The sequence below is a fragment of the Peromyscus californicus genome, unplaced genomic scaffold (genome assembly GCF_007827085.1).
Source record: "Peromyscus californicus insignis strain IS unplaced genomic scaffold, ASM782708v3 Scaffold_3__1_contigs__length_106647218, whole genome shotgun sequence".
Classification (NCBI taxonomy): domain Eukaryota; kingdom Metazoa; phylum Chordata; class Mammalia; order Rodentia; family Cricetidae; genus Peromyscus; species Peromyscus californicus.
In genome coordinates, this window is record NW_026294551.1 from 92,405,281 (window position 1) to 92,426,312 (window position 21,032).

Here is a 21,032-nt window from a genome sequence, read left to right on the forward strand (position 1 = left end):
TCTCTGATGGCTGAAACCCAGTGGGGCCTTGAGTTTGATCCTCAGCAACAAAGATAGATAGATAGATAGATAGATAGATAGATAGATAGATAGATAGATAGATAGATAGAGTGATTGATTCCTTTGTGTTTAGTGAACATTCTTTGCTTAGTTCAGTCACTTAAAATGTATTAAGTTTTTTTTTTTTTAAATTGTATAGTAATGTGGTCACTTGAGAAGAATGTATATTCTGGTATTTAGGAGAATAGTCTATAGATGTCTTCTGGTATATCTAGTTTATACTGGTATTCAAGTGAGTTATTTTGCTCTATTACTGAATGTGCTAGTATGTCCTTGATGTTGGATTCACCAGTAGTCAGAAATATATGAAAGAAAGTTCACTGCTTATCAATTCATCTACTTCAATTCATAAGTGGATATTTTATAATTATTTTACTTTCTTTCCTGTACCTTCTTTCAATTAAAAACTTACTGAAGGACTGGTGAGACAGTTCACTCAGTAAAGTATTTGCCTCATAAACACAAGGACCTGACTCTGATGCCCAGAACCCCATATACAAGCAAGGTGTGCATTTATATGTAATCCTAGCAATGGAGGGGTGGAGCTAGGACGATAGCTGGGCCTCATAAGCCAGCCAATCTAACCTAATAAGTGAGTTCGAGGATAAGTGACAGACTTTGTCTCCAAAAAGCAAGGTGGGTAGCAAATGAGAAATGACACCTGAGGTGGACTTCATATACTTGGTCTTAATACAGAGTAGAGATTTGCAGTCACTTCATATTGAGTATAAACAGGCAAGAAAAAAAAGAAACAGCAACAATTCCCACACCAAACATGTCATAGAGTAGAATAAAGTGTTCGAAGGAGAGGTTGTAAAGTGGACAATGGTCGACCACTGGAGAAGCTCATCCTGTAAATAATGAGAACTACTAAAGAAATACGCATAGGGGAAAGAATGTGTTTCCCAAAGACTGACAAACTGTGAAGGCTGCAAGAGGAACGATAAGAACGTACCTAACTTGTTCAGAGAGGAAAATAAATTGCTCTAATACTTATGAAGACAACTGCACAATCTAATAAAGCTAGAGACATATGCATTCTACAATCAAGCATTTGCTTCTGTTATTTTTTTAAGCTTGTATAAATGCAAGAAGAGATAAGAACAAGTATATTTACTACAAGATGTTTTGCAGAATTGAAAAACTGGAAATAGCACACATTATCAACAGGAATAAATGAGTATATAATGTCACAGTAATGCACTGTATACCATTCAAGTGCAATAAATAAATCTGTATGTCTCATGGATAAATCTCAAAAACAGAACTTATCAAAGCAGGCAAGTTCCTGCAGGTCCCAATGGCAGATTACTTCTATATAAAGTTAATCACACTGTATTTTGTATACAAATACACAGAAACATCAACAAAGAATAGACTCACAGATAGCAATAACACAAAATTTATGACAACAGTTACTTTTGAGCAAAATGTGATTAAAAATAACAATGAAAACAGCAACAGGGTCAATGTTTAATGTAAAATATATAGGTATGAAGCAGAGAAAACAAAGCATTGAGACCTGACCAAGATGGATACCAGGCATGAGGAAGTTCGATACATTTCCCTCTCATTTTCCATGAAGATTACACAGTAGCAGTGTGGATAATGGAACATAGTGGGGGGCAGGTGGAAGAGCAGCAAGGAGGAGCACAGTGAAAATCTTTTCACGTCAGTGGGGAGCAGTGACAGTGCAGACGGAAGGGAGGAGGCAGGAGAAAAGGGTGGATGTCACACCCAGAAGAGAAAACCAGCAAAATCGGGAGGCAGAGCAGATACAAGAAGTACAATGGAAACATTCTGAGCTCAGTGTAATTCTTCCTGAATATCAGAAAGCAAAAGAGGTTTTTACAACAGAGTTCCTGTATGGAAGAGCTTGTTCAGTGTCCCAATGGACAGGCTAGGCAAAGTCGATGGCAGCACAGGCTTTCGATAAGGCATCCAATCAAATACGGATCCAAAATACAGAAACAGATTTATTCCAACATTCAAAGCCTCAGTTCCCATGTGCATAAAATGAAAACTGTTAACAAAATAACTATTTCCATACTGGTTTAATGAGCAACAATTCTTGTTAGGTTCTGAACAAAGAATCTGGGAGACTAACTGTTCAATAAATGACCAGCTTGATTTACAGCTTCTTTTTCACTCACAAGACACATTCTTTTCGTTTATTTGGTTTGAAACAGGGTTTCTCTGTGTAACCCCTGCCATCCTGGAGCGCTCTGTAGACCAGGCTGGCCTCAAACTCAGAGATCTGCCTGCCTCTGCCTCCTGAGAGCTGAAATTAAAGGCATGCACCACCACCTCCTGGCACAGCCCACAGTTCTAACACATATATCATTTATGACTCTTTGGTGAACCCACCTTGGTATCTGAACTATTTATTTATATGTTCTCTATAAGTCGTTAGAGAAATTGCTCAGTGGTTAGCATCACTTGCTGCTCTCCCACAGGACCTGTGTTCGTCCTGGCACCCACATCAGGTGATTCACAATCACCTCTAACTCCAGCGGGAGGAGGAGCTGGTACTGCTGGCTTCCACGAGCACCTACATCAGTATTTCATAGCCACAAAAATACACATGTGATTTCAAAAAATTCAATCTATCTTTTAGAAAAATTATCAAGATTCTTAAAACCATACCTTACCTAAAAATATGGCTGACAAATTTCACGTAAGTCAGTATCATTTCGCATTTTTTTTTATCTAAAACTTTTTTTTTTATTTTGCAATACAATTCAGTTCTACATATCAGCCACGGATTCCCTTGTTCTCCCCCCTCCCAATCAACTGTCTCACCCATTCAGAGGGCCTGATCCAGTTGGGGGCTCCTCAGCTATTGGTTCATAGTTCATGTGTTTCCATTCGTTTGGCTATATGTCCCTGTGCTTTATCCAACCTCGGTCTCAACAATTCTCGCTCATATAAACCCTCCTCATTCTCGCTAACTATAAAACTATAACCTGGAAGTACTAAGCTTGAGTTATAGGCCCATCTTCTGTCTAACTCTACAAAAAGCATATATTTAAGTTAGTAGGAAGTATGTAAGCTATACTCCAAGACAATAGGGGTTCTGACAATAATTAAGGTAGAAACAGAACTAACCCAAATTATAGTTTATATTTTGCTAACAAGTATAATGCAACATAATGCTAAAATAGGAGATATACACAAACAAACTTACAATTTGGGCACTAAGAAGGGGATATACTGATAAGAAGCCTAAGACATTGACATTACATGTAGGGACTTTTTTTTTTTTACAGTCTTTTAATTCTGCTTTATTTTTTACTTATTTAATTGGACACACAAAAGTATACATAATGTACTGGTAGGGACTTCTTAAAAACAAGGTACTATCTATCCACTTACTTTTCTGAGACAGGGTCTCAGTGAACCTGGAGCTGCCTGCCCATTTTGAAAACTTGAATGGCTGGCCAGCAAGCCAAGAACTACTCGCCTCTGTCTTAGAAGCTTCCTACATTTTTAAGGTTACAGGCATATGCTGCCATACTCAGCTTTTACAGAGGGGTTGGGGATCACAAATCAGGTCATTATGCTTGCTCACCAAACACTTTTACCTTTGAGCTGTTTCCCCAGCTCTGTTCTGAATATTTTTGATCTACGATTGGTTGAATTCAGCTGCAAAAGCCAGGACATCAAGGGCTGGTCACATACAGTACTTATTAAATGTCCTAAGCTCTGTTGCAGTAGCAACAACACCAGCCTTCCTGATCTGCTAGTGGCAGTGCAAACAACTCTGAAAAGAAGAACGAACAGCAAACTGAGAACTCCACCAAGACCCATCAGCAACCAAGCTAGACACAAGAAACGGGGGAAGCTCTGCCTCACACTGGTATTAGTCAAGAGGAATTTAATGGTTTGAGTCTAAAACTGTTTTTCTAAGGCTTCCATAAGGGGGCTTGATTGACAGCTGATAGCTGTTTGAGAGGTGACTGGATCATGAAGGCCTCTAACTTTACAATGGATTGATATATTATTAATTCATAGCTGAACACACTATTAGAAGTAAAGGCCTGGTTGGAAGAAGTATTTTTGGAGGTGGGGATTCTCAAAAGGCACTTGTGCTGGGCTTTTCCTAAGATGAACAGCTCTGTCTCCTAGGCCTTCTGGTTGTCACAATGCTCCTCACCACAGACCAAAAAAGTGGCTCCGTGCACAAACGGAAACTTCTGCAACTACAAGCCCAAAGAGTCTTGAAGTTGTTCTTCTTGGAAACTGACTTACACAAATACCTTAAAATCATCTAGGATTAAATACTTCTGATAAACAGGATAAAGTGCAGGCACCAAAAATATTAAATTAAAAGAAGCAGTGATTTCTCTTACCAGTCTGATGATATGTAGATCCTTTCCTAATATGTAAAGGAAATTAATCTATCACTTTTTTCATGAGGACCTTACATTAAAAGCTCACATATGTGTGTATGTATATATGTGTAAGTTTTGTATCTCAAACAAAAACTTTGAAGAAAACTCAAATTTCACCTATCTAAAATAATCAGTCTCGTTCATATTTTTTCCCAAGCACTTTAAAGAGAACAATAAGAAAGCTTTTCCTTCTACTCTATATGGTTCTGACTGAGGATTTTAGCCAAATAAACCTGGTAGTAGTAATCCTGTATATATTTTGTCTTAGTAACTACCTTAAACAGCTACTCTTACTCTTTTTTTTTCTTCCTAACTATGTCATTTGATGGTAGCTAAATTCCAATAAAATTCTAAATGTAAATAAAATGTCATATACAGTCAAGCAAGAAAACATCAAATTGTATCACTTCCTTAAAAGGTAAAGAAAATTTTACCTGAAATGTTATCATGAAGGATAACCAGTCTATCTTTCTTTTTCTGCCCTTTGTCTCCCACCCCCTTTTCAGTACCATGGATTAAACCCAGGGCCTTATGCTAAGCAAGTGCTTTACCCTCATACTATGTTCCTAACACCATAAAACAGTCTTAGAGTAAAATAATGTTTTGTGCCAGGTGGTGGTGGCGCACGCCTTTAATCCCAGCACTTGGGAGGCAGAGCCAGGTGGATCTCTGTGAGTTCGAGGCCAGCCTGGTCTCCAAAGCGAGTACCAGAAAAGGCGCAAAGCTACACAGAGAAACCCTGTCTCGAAAAACCAAAAAAAAAAAAGAATACAAAATAATGTTTTGCAACTAGTAAATAATATTTTGTGGTATTTGCATATAACATACACAGATCTTCCCTGATATTTTAAATCTTCTCTAGATTACATACAGTATGTACAAGAGTTATAGTAATTTCAACATGTTTTTAGGAAAGATTGACAAGGAAAACAGTCAAAACATGTTTAATACAATGTAATGTTATTTTCAATGCACAGTTGGTTGAACCCATGGATACAGAATCCATAAATACAGAAGGACATGTATACTCCTAAGTATTCCCTTAGGACTCACATAAACAAACTCAATAATCTTTTATTATGTTTCTAAATCAATTTATTTAAAACATGCTGATGCTAACCTTTCAATTATCACATTACAAGTCTCCCAACATTATGGTGATTTAACTGCTGTCTGTTTGGTATACATCTAAATTCTCCTAGTCCATATGATTTAGCATGTAAAAATGCCAAGGAATGACTGGAATAGGAAATCACTTAAATGTCAGACCCCCCCAACTTCAGAACTCTTAAAACAGCAAATCTTGTTTCTAACCTTGAAGTATAAAAGATGTTATCTATTAAGGTATATTTGTAATCCAAAGTATTCAATAACTATCCACATAAAAATATTTATTATTCCTTTAGAGTAAATGTATGTATAAAACAAGTAAATTAATTTTACATTGTGCTTCAATATCAATTCAACAGATGAATTCAGCTATCAATTACATGTCTGTGGTAGAGTTACACGATATCTCTATCACTCACCTCCCACCTGGTATGTGTATATACCCATGTTCATCCCCAATAATACATTAAAGCTTTCGGACAGTAAAAACCTACCTTTGAGGTTCTTTGAAGCTGATCACCAACATATGTTTTACGAAACTGATCCAAAAACCAGAGAATTGCAAGTTCTATTTTTTCATTGGTGCAGCGAGGCAATCTGGTATCCATTAAAGATATAAGCTGAAAAACGCTTTCCATGAAGGAAAAAAAAAGCTTTAATACAAATTCTCAAAGAAACAATATTAAGGTATTTATTACAAACATATAATCACTCTAAAAAGTGAGAAAATACAAAAGCATGTCCAGAAAATGTTATTTTAATCACCTGCGAGCATATACATACTATTCCACTAAAGGTTATATATAGATGCATGACATATACATATAAATATAGAGATAAAAGTATTCTTGTATTTTTAAAGGATATTAAATGTACAGTTATGTTCTTCACTTTGCATTTCTAAATATTTCAAAATCATGACTCAATTCTTTAAAATTAAGATCATATCTATGAAGTTATATTCAGTACTCTATAAATGAATGATTAAAATTTTACCTAAAACATGAAAATATTGCCAAAAATTTTTAAGAAAATCAAGCTGTGTGTATACAAGATGTGGCTCTGGAGGTTGAACTTAGGTCCTTGTACATACAGACAAGCACCCCATAATTCATATCCCCTCTTTTGCTTTTCATTTGAAGCACAGTCTCACTAAGTTGCCTAAGCTGGTTTGAACTCACTCTGTAGCCTAAGCAGGCCTCCAACTTGTGACATTCCTGAGAAGTGCATTACCAGGCTTATTTCAATCATTTTAAATACCAAACTATTATTATTAGCTGTCACAAAATGATATATTTTCAACTGATTATTATTATTTAATTTTTTTTTCATTTTTTGAGTGTGTTTTTATTTTTATTTATTTTTTTTCTTTCTTTTTTTTTATTTTGCAATACAATTCAGTTCTACGTATCAGCCACGGATCCCTTGTTCTCCCCCCTCCCGTCCCCCTCACCTTCCCCCCAGCCCCCCCCCCCCCATTCCCATCTCCTCCAGGGCAAAGCCTTCCCCACAGACTGAGATCAACCTGGTAGACTCAGTCCAGGTAGGTCCAGTCCCCTCCTCCCAGGCCGAGCCAAGCAATCCTGCATAGGCCCCAGGTTCCAAACAGCCAACCCATGCAATGAGCACAGGACCCGGTCCCACTGCCTGGATGCCTCCCAAACAGATCAAGCCAATCAACTGTCTCACCCATTCAGAGGGCCTGATCCAATATTATCATCAGCAAATTGTAAGTGAATGGGAGATTAGGGCAAATTTCTTAACTTTTACTTCTATATAATATATCATTCTCACCCTTGCATTTTCAATGAAGACATCCTTGACCATTGCATACTTTTATGAAAATTTCCTAGTGGAAAATTGTTAAGTACCTTGCATTAACAAAATCAATACATTATGTCAGTGGAGGAGGGGGTAGTACTTGGTTTGGTGTGGTTGAGGCAGGGTTCCACTGTATAACCTAAGATAGCTTTGTATACACAGAAATCCTACCTCAGCCTCCCAAGTGACAGGACTATAGATGTTCACCACCAAGCCCAACCTAGTAAATTATATGATTTTTTTTTTTAAAAGATGAAATGTTGAGGCCTTGCCTAGCCCTGATCCATCTTGTTCATTCTATGTATGCAACATACTTGACTTTGTAAAAATACATTTTATACATATACATTACACAAAGATACATGTAATATTCATCACCAGATTCAATTTACTGTCCTACATCTATCTTATGTTTTAAATTTTATAAAAAGTATGGAAGAACTGAAATAAGTTCAAATAACTTCATTAAGTAAGTTACCTCATTAAGTAATTTTTAGGTGTTGGTTTTATTGAGATAGGGTCTCACTCTGTAGCCCTGGCTGGCGTGGAACTTACTATATAGAATGGTCTCGAACTCACAGAGATCTACCTGGTTCTGCCTGGTTCTGCCTCTGTAAGTGCTGGGATTAAAGGTATACGCCATCACACTAGGCCTTCATTAAAAAATTAAAATCCAAGTTATAAATACATAGTACCAAGTACAAAGAAATGGATTCTGGAAAATTGTTTTGGATTCCCTTGGAAATCCAATTTAATTAATAAGTATCCATTAAACCAACAAAAACTATGTTAAGTATATATTAGGTAATCAAAATACAAAAATGAGAAAGATACAGATATAGCCCCATCCTAGAGAAATTCACAAATAATACATTAACACACAGAATACAATTAACACATAGAATAATGAATGCCAAGTTGGATAACATAAGAAATGCTATAAAGAATTAACAAGGAGCTGGGCGGTAGTGGCCTACGCCTTTAATTCCAGCACTTGGGAGGCAGAGCCAGGTGGATCTCTGTGATTTCGAGGCCAGCCTGGTCTACAGAGCGAGAACTACAGAGAAACCCTGTCTTGGGGGGAGGGGGAATTAACAAGGATTCCTAGTATCCTGGAATAATAACAGTGGAAGGAGAGAGGACATAGACATTTAGAAAGAGAACAAAAAATTGTTTGTTTAAGATTTTTTGTTTTTGTTTTTGTTTTTTTTCAAGACAGGGTTTCTTTGTGTAGCTTTGCGCCTTTCCTGGAACTTGCTTTGTAGACCAGGCTGGCCTCAAACTCACAGAGATCCGCCTGCCTCTGCCTCCCGAGTGCTGGGATTAAAGGTGTGCACCACCACTGCCCGGCTTATTTAAGAATTTTTAAATGGAGGCTGGAGTGATAGCTCAGTAGTTAAAAACACTAACTTCTCTTCCAGAGGAGCTATTTCTAGGACCCACATGGCAACAACTGTCTGTAAGTCCAGTTCTAGGGGAGTCAGTCACCTTCTGGTCTCCATAGGCACCAGGCATCCACCCAATGAACAGACAAGACATATTTGCAGGCAAAATACCCATATGCAAAATAAAAGTTTAAAAAAATTTTTTAAATGTTTAATATAGGGATTCAACAGCCAGAGACAAGAGACAAAGTAATAAGAAAGGCAGGAAGTTGGGTATGGTGGCTCACACCTTTAATTTCAGCACTTGGGAGGCAGACAGATCTTTGTGAGTTCAAGGCCAGCCTGGTCTAGAGTTAAATAGAGAAATCCTATCTCCAAAAACCAAAAAAAAAAAGAAAGAGAGAGAGAGACAGACAGACAGAGACAGACAGACACAGAGATATAGAGAGATGGGGGGAGAGAGAGAGAGGGAGAGGAAGAGAGAGGGGATGGAGGGAAGGAGGGAGGGAGGGAGAGAGAGAGAGAGAGAGAGGGAGGGAGGGAGGGAGGGAGGGAGGAAGGAAGGAAGGAAGGAAGGAAGGAAGGAAGGAAGGAAGGAAGAAAGAAAGAAAGAAAGAAAGAAAGAAAGAAAGAAAGAAAGAAAGAAAGAAAGAAAGAAAGAAAGGCACAAAAATTAAGTAAGGGAGAGCCTGATAAGTCATGTTGATAAACAACAACAACAACAACAACAATCCATTAAAAAAAAAAAACCCAAAGCATGAATGCAACAGAGGTTACCTTCATTCTGAGGAGAGAACTGTCAGCAGAAGGGTGTTAAAGTGCAGAGCACTGAAGCCTGTAGCCTCGAGAACTACAGTCCAAAGAAGCATTATCAGCAGCATCCTGCCAATAACTGCAAATGGGCAAGTGGACAGTCGCCAGTGATAGAAAAATTTTAAAGCCCACCCGAAAAGTGACACAATTCCTCCAAGGCCACACCTCCTCCAAAACGCCACACCTCCTAATAGTGCCACTCCCTATGAGCTTATGAGGGCCAATTACATTCAAACCACCACAGGTACTATGTTTTACTTGTCCCTGATACCTTAAATATGAAGGTTTTTTCCCCCCCTGAGAAATGGAGCGGTTATGCAGCATCAACTTATTAAAACACACTTTAAACCTTAGGAAAATACCAATGGAACATTATTCCTGAACATAAACAAAGCAATGAAATAATGAGATCTGGATTTTAGAATGATTGTTTGGCTGCAGAGAGGAAACAGAGTCCATTCTAAAGTTATACCACTAGTCCAGGTAAAAGATGAAAGCACAAAAGAAAAAGGTAGATTTTCTGGAATAACTACAAAGCGGCTTAGCACTCGAGTATGTGGAAACTAGAAAGAAAAACGAAGGGAAAGATGAGACTGACCCTCCAGACACAGGCTTGGGCCACTCAGTGGTCAGAGATTAGACATAGGAAGACTTAGGGCTAAAGAAGGCAGAAGACAGAAGTTGAACTCTAGTCATCCAATTGCAGATATATGCAGGGTTAAACATTCTTGTGAAGCAGTTTTCAGTAGATCTTTGAAAGTTGGAAGACAAGAATTACTGAAATGAGAAACTGTGAGCAACGTTGGGAGTTCACTGGAACTGAAGGCACGTCAGCTGGCATTGGCAACAAGCCACAAATGTACACAGTGTCTTTTATCAGTGAGTTAGAGACAATCCTATACTCTCTTGGGCTGCAAAGCAGAAGAGAAAATGCATCAATGAACGAAAGCGTTAACACTTCCTCCTCCTGCTACTTTGGTACAATGCACAAACCATGCAGAGGTAGTAAGAACTACAAGGACAGCTGAAGTAGGGTATGGACTATTTGGACAGGGTGGCTAGAGAGGAAGAGTAGATATCCAAATCCCTACTAGAGAGACAACAGTGTTCTGCTTCCAATTACAGCAACTTCCGCATATGTAAGTGTTATTTTGCAATTGGACCTAAGAGGACATTTTAAGTTTAGAATCCCAATATTCTAAAACACATACAATATCTATGTTGTTCACAAACAAGATGCAAGCAAATCTTAGCATATATCCACTTTGAATATGTATTTCCCTGCTTGCACAACCCATCGACCTCAGCACTTGATCACTTGGCCTCTATATCCTCTACTTGTCTCGAAGCCCCAGAAGGGATTCACATAATTCCTAAAGTTACAACTTTACACCAGGGAAACAAAAGTCAAAACTCATTGTATCTTCAGGCACTCAACAGGATCAGATCAACAGAAAGCTCTAACATCTCCAGTTCCCCCTTAAGTGCACTAAGGAGGAGAGAGAAGTTAAAGACCCCAGGTACAGACCTCAACCACTAAGAAGCAGGACTCGGAAAGAAGACAACAGCAAGTTGTTTGCTCTTAGTAAACCCTACCACAGCTGTTGTGAGAAGAGGGGCTGTGTGTAGCCTAGGGGAAATTGCTGTAGAAGTTTCTTATATACACTACTGTGTATGTTGGTTCTCATTATTCACCGCAATGTTCTTCTACAGTCATTGAGAACACTGGAAATACAGGGTTAGCTCTTGTAAGCCTCTGGTCACAATCTGTCAGTGCACTGACTTCTTCTGTCTACTTCTAGTCAAGGACACAGTACTTAACATACAACTTGTTAGCACAGAACTCCCAGTAGTAAGACTGTGTCTGAAACAAAGTTTCTTACACGTTTTCTCTGAGACTCATGACAGCCTTCTTGTGTAGGAACACTAACCAGTGCGTCAACACTCTAGTCGGGCCATTTTAAGCAGTGAAAGAAAGAATAAAAACATGACTGATGTGGCGATGAGGAGCCTGCAAAGGCACACTGATTTATACTGTGAGTGGCGAGACCAAAAGACAGAAGCTGTCTCACACTCGGCTGAGAAACTGAGCAACAAGCAAGTCCGGATTTTTTTGTTGTTTTTGTTTTTTAATCCTTATATACGTTTGCAAATGACAGCAAAAGCACTATGAGAAATGATTTAATGTTTATAAGCAAATTTATCACAAAAACGAATTCCAAAAACAGTAACCAGAGCGATAAGAGCTGACAAGTATCTTCTCTTATTTTTTCCTATCCTTAATTCTCTGAAAAATACAATTTATCACATCTTAATAAAATATCAGCTCATAAGTTCTACTTAGCCCTATTTTCTAGGGAATGCAGGCTAGTAAGGAGACAACTCATTAAAGGTAGATAGTTTTGCTGTTTAAAGAAAAAATGAGTTTTCCTCTAATGAGCAGGTAGATATCTGCTTTATGCCTTATTACATACTATTTTTCTAGAAAGTGCTAGTATTGCTTAATGATGAAAATCTTTAAAATAGCAAACCAACAATAACAGAAGCACCTCATTTCCAATTTACAAAATATGCAATATTACTTAAAAGATGATACAGGGCTTATTTTTCATGTACTTAAAAATTACAAAAGCATTTTACAAAGGCCCTAAACAGTTGATATTCACATTTTCAAGCAACTTAAATTGGTGTAAGAAACAGTAAGTCTTGGTAAAAGTAAATATGTTTTTATATATTCAGGTTCAAGTTTTATCTTTTTTAAAAATAATATTTTGCTGGGCAGTGGTGGCACACACCTTTAATCCCAGCACTCAGGAGGCAGAGGCAGGTAGATCTCTGTGAGCTCTAGGTCAGCCTGGTCTACAGAGTGAGTTCCAGGACAGGCTCCAAAACTACACAGAGAAACCCTGTCTCAAGAAACCAAAATATGTATCTTAATTAAAATACAATTAGAGGTTCAAATCTTATGAAAAAGATAGTACACAAGATGAAAGAATATGCAATGAAAAAAATTCTACTCACAATTACAACACATTTACCAAGACCTTAAGAGTATATTTAGGTCGGGCGGTGGTGGCGCACGCCTTTAAACCCAGCACTCGGGAGGCAGAGGCAGGCGGATCTCTCTGTGAGTTCGAGGCCAGTCTGGTTTCCAAAGCGAGTTCCAGGAAAGGCGCAAAGCTACACAGAGAAACCCTGTCTCAAAAAACCAAAAAAAAAAAAAGAGTATATTTAAAGCTAATGATATGGCTCAGTGGGATAAAAGTGGTTGGCATGCAAGCAAGAGGACTCGAGTTCACATCCCCAGCAAACACATAAAAGCCAGGTATGGCCACATGTGCCTGTTAACTCTAATATTGCAAGGCAAAGATAGGCAAATCCCAGATGCTTGTTGATCAGCTAGCATAATCATGAGTCTTAGGTTCAATGAGAGACTGTGTCAAAACTAACATGGAATATAGTAGTAGAAGACTCCCAACTTCCTTGTCTGGCCTGATATGTATGCACACTCACATACACATTTGCCCATTGTGGTGGTTTGAAAGAAAATAGCCCCCGAGGGAGTGGCAATACTAGGAGGTGTGGCCTTGGAGAAGTGTGTCATTGTGGAGGCGGGCTTTGAGGTCTCAGAAGATCAAGATATCATGCAGTATCTCAGATCACTGCAAGATATAGGATTCTCAGTTACTTCTTCAGTACGTCTACCTGCATGCTGCCATGTCCCACCATGATGAACCTTAGAACTGTAAGGTTGCCACCCCAATTAAATGTATTTCTTTATAAGAGTTGCTGTGATCATGGTGTCTCATCACAGCAATAGAAACCCTAATACACCCATATATTATTCACGCATCCCAGCACACAGACACACAGAATATATTTAAGAATAATGTAACAACTAAGTATTATTTTTCAAGATTTTACTCGAGTAATAGTATTGTAACAACTGATTTCTAGATCAATGGAAACATATGAAAGACCTAAGAAAAGACAAAAGAATTCTGTGTAAGATATAAGTGGCATTACAAACCATTAAAAGATAGAGTTGGCCTTGGTTAATAGTTTGAATAACAAAATATTGAGAACTTTAATATAAACTGAATTATTATAAGTAAGTTTACAAAGATAAGCACAAAAGAAAGTGAGGTATGGACCAAAGAGATGACTTAGTGGACAAAGCTTACTGTGCAAGCAAGAAGACAGGAGTTGGAACCCCTGAACCCACAAAAAAGGTGGGCAACTCGAGTGGCCAGCTGTAATCCCCACCCTCAGGAGGGAGAAATAGGTGATCCCTGTGGCAGACTGCCTAGGCAGACTGGCTAAAATCAATGACAGATCTTACTGCAGTAAATAACAGGAGAGTGATGGAGGGCAGCACCTCATGTCTTTTTAGGCCTCCACATGCACACATCTGCACATGTACCCACGCACATCTGTATCCACTCACAGGAATGAGCATACATACACACATATACTACACATGCAAAAAAAAGGGTAGATGATACATATAAATAGCAATAATAAAAAAATTAAAATTATAAAAAATGAAAAAGAATACAAATTAACACAAGCCATTTGTTACACTAACCTATCAACTATAATAATCTTAGATAATGTTGGCATCTACAGGCTTTGGGTTTGGAAGATAAAATGGTATATTTGAGTATCATATCAAGTATTTGAGACACTATGTCAGATTTCAGGGCTTTTTAGATTTTAGAGTGTTTGTTAGTTGTGTTGGAATTCAGTTTCAGATTTTAAAGCACCGTGGATTTTAGGTTTTCAGATTAAGGACTACACTGAACAAGTATAGCTCTTCCAAAGGCCAACTGGTAATACTTATTATGAGTCTTTAAAATGCTATGGACACTTTGATGAGCTATTCAACTTTATGAAATTAACAAATGAAATTCTTTCAATCTATAAAAACTAATGTTTACTTGGAGGTAATTTATAATAATAAAGAAAAATTGAAAAACAACATAAAATTTGAAAATCAACTTTAAATTATGGCATAGTCCAGGTTATTTAACTTTTAAGTTAAATGTTCACAAACTGTGTTCAATTTAAACAGGTATGTGTGTATAATACATCAATATTTACCAGGCATTGTTCTAAGCACTAAAAATTCATTTGAATCTTTTAACAGCCCCAAATTAGATACTATTTCCATTTTTCTCGTTATAAAACAATGTTGTAACAATTTCTGCTTTTAAGAAGGTTGAAAATACACATGTAGGGTCCATACAAAACTGGCAATAGTACTCTGAAAATTCGTATGATATTGATTTTCATTGGAATGTTAAGCCTTCACCGAAACAAAAACTACATGAGTGTGTAGGAAATACGGTATTTGATCAAAATCTGTGGAAAAGTAAGCTGTTCACATTATTCACAGGAATTTCCCTCAGTTTAGGAAAGTGTTAAGAGTCACAAAAGCTTATTAAGGCTGTGATCACTAGCACTAAGGGGTTAAAAAAATCAAGTAAATTTGAGCCTATTTGTTGAAGAATCAAATAATACGTGCACTGATTTTCTCACGAGTCAAAAGGGAACCAATGGCATCATTTTGTACTAGGCCATATAAAGCTAATTCAAAGGCTAAACTTCTTAACTGTGTAGTAAGAATGGCTACTCACCGGCAGGATAGTTCTCCATCCATAGCATCATGCTCATCTGTGCTGGTGTATGTTAATCTCCCTCCTACAACTGTGCCAACTAAGTATATCAGCCATGCGAGGCGTCCTTACAACAAGAAAGAAAAAAGATGAGAAGTATTGATATATAAGCTTATTTTTCAGAAATCCCTAAATGAGCAAAAACATACATTCTTCTAAACAAATAATTAACTATTATAAAGTCAGTTTTCAACAGACAGTAGAGCACTGGGTCTCATGTTTATCAAGGCGGTGAAAACAGCAGATCTTCCAGCAAGGGGGAAAAAAATAGGTATGAATCCCAGTTCCGCCAATCTGTTTCAATTTTATGAGGTACTTACCTACCTCTTAAAGTCTTAAGATTTTCATTTGCAAATGGGGAAAAGTAAGATGTGATTGAATTTATTAAACTTTATAGATCTGGCCATGGTGATCCAACCTCTAATCCCAGCAGTAGAGAGGCAAAGGCAGGTGGATCTCTGAGTTGAGGCCAGCCTGGTCTATTTAGAGAGTTCCAGCAGAGTTACACAGTCTCAAAAAGCAAAAAAAATTAAACTTGATAAGACCTTAAACGTACTATGAATAAACATTCCTGTTATCCAGCCAAAAGCACTGTAATTGTGGTCACAATGGTGCATGAAGATGATCCAGCACTGAGGAGAGGTGGGGGGCTAGAAAAGGAAGACAATAGGAGCTCCATGAATTCCAGGCTAGCCTGGGCTGAATAATGACATTCTGCCCCACCCCCATCCCCCAGCCCTCTCAAAAAGTCTATTATTGTCAGCTGGGTATGATAGTATACACAGCAATGACAGAACTTGGAAGTGTGATGCATAAGGAAGGCAAATCTGAGGTAAGACTGCACTCCACAGGGACTTCCAGGCCACTCTGGGGTACATATCAAGACTACACACAACAAATCCTCTTCGCCAATAACCATCTCTGTTCTCAATGGTCAGTTTTATGAGGGTGTCTGTCTACCCATTTTCATTTTGAAACTACTCTGCTTGTAACATTACAGATAATAATAAATTTACTCTCTTTTAGACTTTTTTCATATTTTAAAAATACAGATTTTTTTCTATGCACTTCACTGATTACTGAGTTACCTTAATGGTTAAAAATACCCAAGATGACACAGCTTTAAGTAATGGAACAAAGAGCTAGGGAGTTAATTTAGTGAAGCGTCTGCATCAGAAGCACCTGAGTTTGGTCTTCAGAACCCACATAAAACAAGCTGGGTGTGGTTGCACCCACTTGTAAGCCCAGTACCAGGAAGCAGAGACTCCTGGGCTCTCTAGCCAGTCAGCAGTCATGTGCTCTGGCCATGTGCTAAGTTGCTGGCTAATTAGTGAGAGACCCTGACTCAAAAAACAGCAAAGAACACAGAAGGAGCAATATCTGATGGTCGATGGTTTCCACATAAATGTACACATGTGCATGTTCACAAATGAATGAACACACACACACACACACACACACACACACACACACACACACACACACACACATACACACACCCCATCCCACCAAAGGGGAAGTATCTATAGCTTTCACAAATTTTACTTTAGAGAAGCCAAAATTAATAACTTTAGGAATGGAATTATTAGCTAAATGAGTTTTAAGGAGCATTATATTAGGTCTCAAGATTTATCAATCCAAGTGCTAGATTCTCTAAAAACTTTTGAGACCCGTAAGAATATTTTAAAACATAAAAATGTCATTTCATAAAGAAATTTTGCATCATTTTTGAAAACTAATTTTTCAAAGATAAGCAAACTATTTCACAATTCCAAATTAATCACGTTTATTTTATTAAGAAATCTTGGAGGCTAGAGTGATGGCTCAGCGGTTAAGGCACCCAAACTGTGGTTCACAACTGCCTATAACTCTAGTTCCAGAGGATGCAATGCCCACTTCTGATCTCTGTAGACACCAGGCATACACATAGTGCAAATACATGCATGCAGGCAAAATACTCATACACATAAAAGCAAATTTGTACTTAAAAAAGAATATTCATGTGACCTTTGTACTTGTTTAAATATGTTGAATAGTTAAGAAAAAGCTTGTGCTTGTTAAAGGACTTGGGAAGAACAAATCCATTTTCAACAATGCTTTTCCTGCAGATGTTAGGATGATCCATGATTACACAGCAGCAATCAAACCAATCAAACCACTCCCTTGGGACAGCAGGGGATCCTCAGTCTGCTTCAATGACAAACACCCTATAAAGAAGATACACATTTTGTCCATCACAAAACCTTAAACAAGTCAGAAACTGCCAGTGTTATGGCATATCCATTAACACAATGAGACAGTTAAAGCCGAAGAACTAACGTGGTCAAGGAGCACATCACAGAACAAGTTTCACTGCATGTATTAAGAAAGATACTAGCACAAAGCCCATGTGAGAAGCTGAGTTCACGATTGTGCTTCAAAAGTGTTTCCAGCTCAAAAGAAAAGTCTAGACAACATATAGTTCCCCTGGTAAGCATGCTAACAGTGTGCCTCTTTCTACCAAGCCTCTTGAATCTTGCAACTTGAATATGGAGTATTTATGATCCTTATTTTTACTTCTAGAATACTCTCTTAATCATAAAAGTATTCATCCTTACATCTTACATAAACAAATTATGAATACTCTTTGCTGATGTACTTATATACTTTCCTGTAGATTATTTCTCATTTTAAAAACTGGACCTGGCTCATTGTCAGTTTTTCCAACAATATTTTATCATAGTAGTTGCCAATTTCAATACTGATAAAGAGAAATCTTACAACCATGATAATCCTATGTTCTACTGGGGACCACCTAACCCATAGATCTACTATATTTGAACAGGTCTGCTAAAATAAAAACTCATATACCATACAACTCAATCTTATGAGTAAAGTCACAGGATTGGGCAACCAACACTACAAATTTTTTAAGTGTTTTCCTATTTCCAAAATCGAATCTCACAATGATTAAGTGTACTAAAATTAAACTTGATAAAGCTAGGTGTGGTGGTGATGGGTCCTCTCTGAAGGAACAACAAGCATGTCATTGTTTGGAGAGGTAACATTTTACATACTCCTTCAATTGCTGGATGTTGGGATTATTTTCACCTCCTGGCTACAATAGCATACTATGATGGACACTGTATATACTGTATAAGTGCATGCCCTCAAATCTCCACACACCTAGGAATGGACTACTGTGTCATATGGAGCCTCTATGGTATGAAGAAACTCTCACATTGTTTCCATCAAGCTGCACCATTTGGCAATCCTGAAAATGAAGTGTGAAGTCCTATGTTCTACAAATATTGTTACTAACACTTGTAATTATGTTTTTTTTTTTCTCTTTACATCTATCCTAGTGGGTGTGAGATGGTATCTTAGTGTCATCTTGAGATGCCTTCCCTTATGACCAATGGTTTTTAGCATATTTTCATGTGTTTACTGGCTACTTTTATGCCTTCTATGGAGAAAAGTCTATTTAAATCCTTAAGCTATTTTCAAGATTTGTCACTATTACTGAATTGTAAACATTCTTCATTGCATTGTTTGTAGGTTTTATTTTCACCTTCTTGATGGTGTTCTTCAGGGAACAAAATTTTTACTTCTGATATATTCCAACTACCTATTGTTGTTACTGTCTGTTTGGGGATGCTTGCTAAAAAAGATATGCCTAACCCAAAGTCATAAACATTTATACCTATGTATCCTTCTGAGAATTACTTGACCTCTTATGTTTAGGTCCAAGAATTCTAGCATAGACAACAGACTAATGTGAAAGATGAACACAGACAACTTGAGTCCCAGCTATCAGCTAACTACAACACCTCAAAAAGCCCATAAAATTAAGATTAAAAAAAAGCAATTGTTAATTGACAAATCACTAAGCTTTGGCAACAAAGAAGTAGAACACAGTCCCCTCTGCTTCACTGCTTTCTATTTTAGCACATAAGGACTTCTAACATATTACATATCTTATATAGCTGCTCTTAATTACTGCCTGTCGACTCCAGCAGACTGTAAACTGCATGACAACAGGCACTTTTGTCTGTTCGGTTTTCTAATCAACTCCACAATCTAAATCACAAACTAGCATGTATTATTGGTTTAACATTAGCAATTTATTGCACACTGAAATACACACTCACTAAAAATAAATATAGACTGTAATTCCCTGACTCTCAAACCACACCCCCACCCCTTACCCTTCCCTGAGACAGGGTTTCTCTGTGCAGCCCCGGCTGTCCTGAAACTGGCTCTGTAAACCAGGCTGGCCTCGTACTCAGAGATCCTGCACTACTACCGCCCAGTGAATTCCCTGACTTTTTAAATTTATCTTTTTGTTAAAACTTATTTGTAACCCTAAATTGGTACTCAAATAATTCATATATACGTGCCTAACCTTAAAGGCTGAGTTGTCTGGCGTACACGATTCCAGCTCCTGTTGAGCAATGTGACCCTCTTGCCTTATTTCAGCTCTAACTGGCATTCTTTTCAGGCTCTGTATTTCTATTGTTTTTTTTCCCACTTTGACCCCATTAGTGATTTCAATATTTGAGATAGCCCAGGGATCATACTGAAGTGCTATGTAGTGTTCCTGAAAGGGGGTGGAGGGTGGGCAGGCGGGTATTATGTATGTAGTGGTAGTTGGTGGCCATTTGGGAATGATAAGGAAGTGTACCACTGGGGGTGGGCTTAAGGTTTCAAAAGCCTCCTGCCATTCCTAGTACTTTCTTTGCTTTCTGTTTGTAAGTAGGAATATGAGCTCTCAACTGCCACTCCAACACCATGCCTGCTACCATGCTATGTCCATGATGGTGATGAACTCCTAGTCCCCTGGAACTGTAAAATCCAATTAAACGCTTCCTTCTAAGTGGCATTGGTCATGGAATTTTTTTTCACGGCAATAGAAAAGTAACTAAGACATGTGCCTTCTATATAACATATGTGTTAAGCTGTGTTCAGATATGAGTCAATAGTGCTATTGGTTCTGAGTTCAATGTTAATGAACCAACAATATGTTTAAATAAGAGCTCTTATGAATACTTATACATGAAAAATTATTGTGTCTGATGGAAATGCTACAGCCCAATAGTAACAATAAGAACAATGATTTGATATTTGTGAATATGGTATTCTGATTATATAGACTATTATCACCAAATAATAAGAATCAGCTGTATCTCTTAGAATCTTAGCAATTGTAAGGCTCTTAACAGTGACTCCAACCTGTGAATAGACTAACAGTTGCACTGTATCATTTCTAAAATAAATGTATTCTGAAATACTACAAGTGTAATTTTTATTAAATGTAACATTTTCCCTGCCCTAGGAGAGTTACTCTTTTATAACTATTCTACTATAAGTCAGGCACAGTACACTTGCCTACAGTCCCATGACCTGAGAAGACTTAGGCAGAAATACTGCCTTGAGTTTAGGAGCCAGATCAGGCTATACACCAAGAGCCTATGTGCCCCATACCCACTCCAAATAACATTATTTCTCAAAGCAAAACATAAATTTACGAGTAAATAATGACCGATTACCTCCCTTACACTTTATCACTTTAGATATTTAGATACTATTTAGATAATAGTTACTGCTATTGTTCTTTTTAAAAATATGCTAGGCAACCACTCTGCTACTGAGCTATGTCCCTGATTCCCTGGGGGCATGGTGCTGTTGATGTTGTGTGAGATACGGTCTTACTAGTAACGTAGGCAGTCTTTGAATGCATTATGTACGTAGGCCAAGCTGGCCTCAAATTCACAATCTTCTGCCTCAACCTC

General features: G+C 37.7%; 1 protein-coding gene across 3 annotated transcripts in view; it reads right to left on the reverse strand.

Moving 5' to 3' along the window:
- Ranbp17 (RAN binding protein 17) overlaps positions 1–21,032 on the reverse strand; it is a 319,336-nt gene that overhangs the window by 240,823 nt on the left and 57,481 nt on the right. For all 3 annotated transcript variants that reach the window (XR_008222563.1, XM_052759010.1, XM_052759009.1), the window contains exons 13-14: positions 15,223–15,328; positions 6,059–6,194 (exon numbers count right to left, since the gene is read on the reverse strand). Coding sequence is in view for 2 of the 3 variants with exons in the window: in XM_052759010.1 (XP_052614970.1) it covers positions 6,059–6,194; positions 15,223–15,328 (242 nt within the window). In the remaining variant the exon portion in view is untranslated. The remainder of the gene's footprint in view (positions 1–6,058; positions 6,195–15,222; positions 15,329–21,032) is intronic.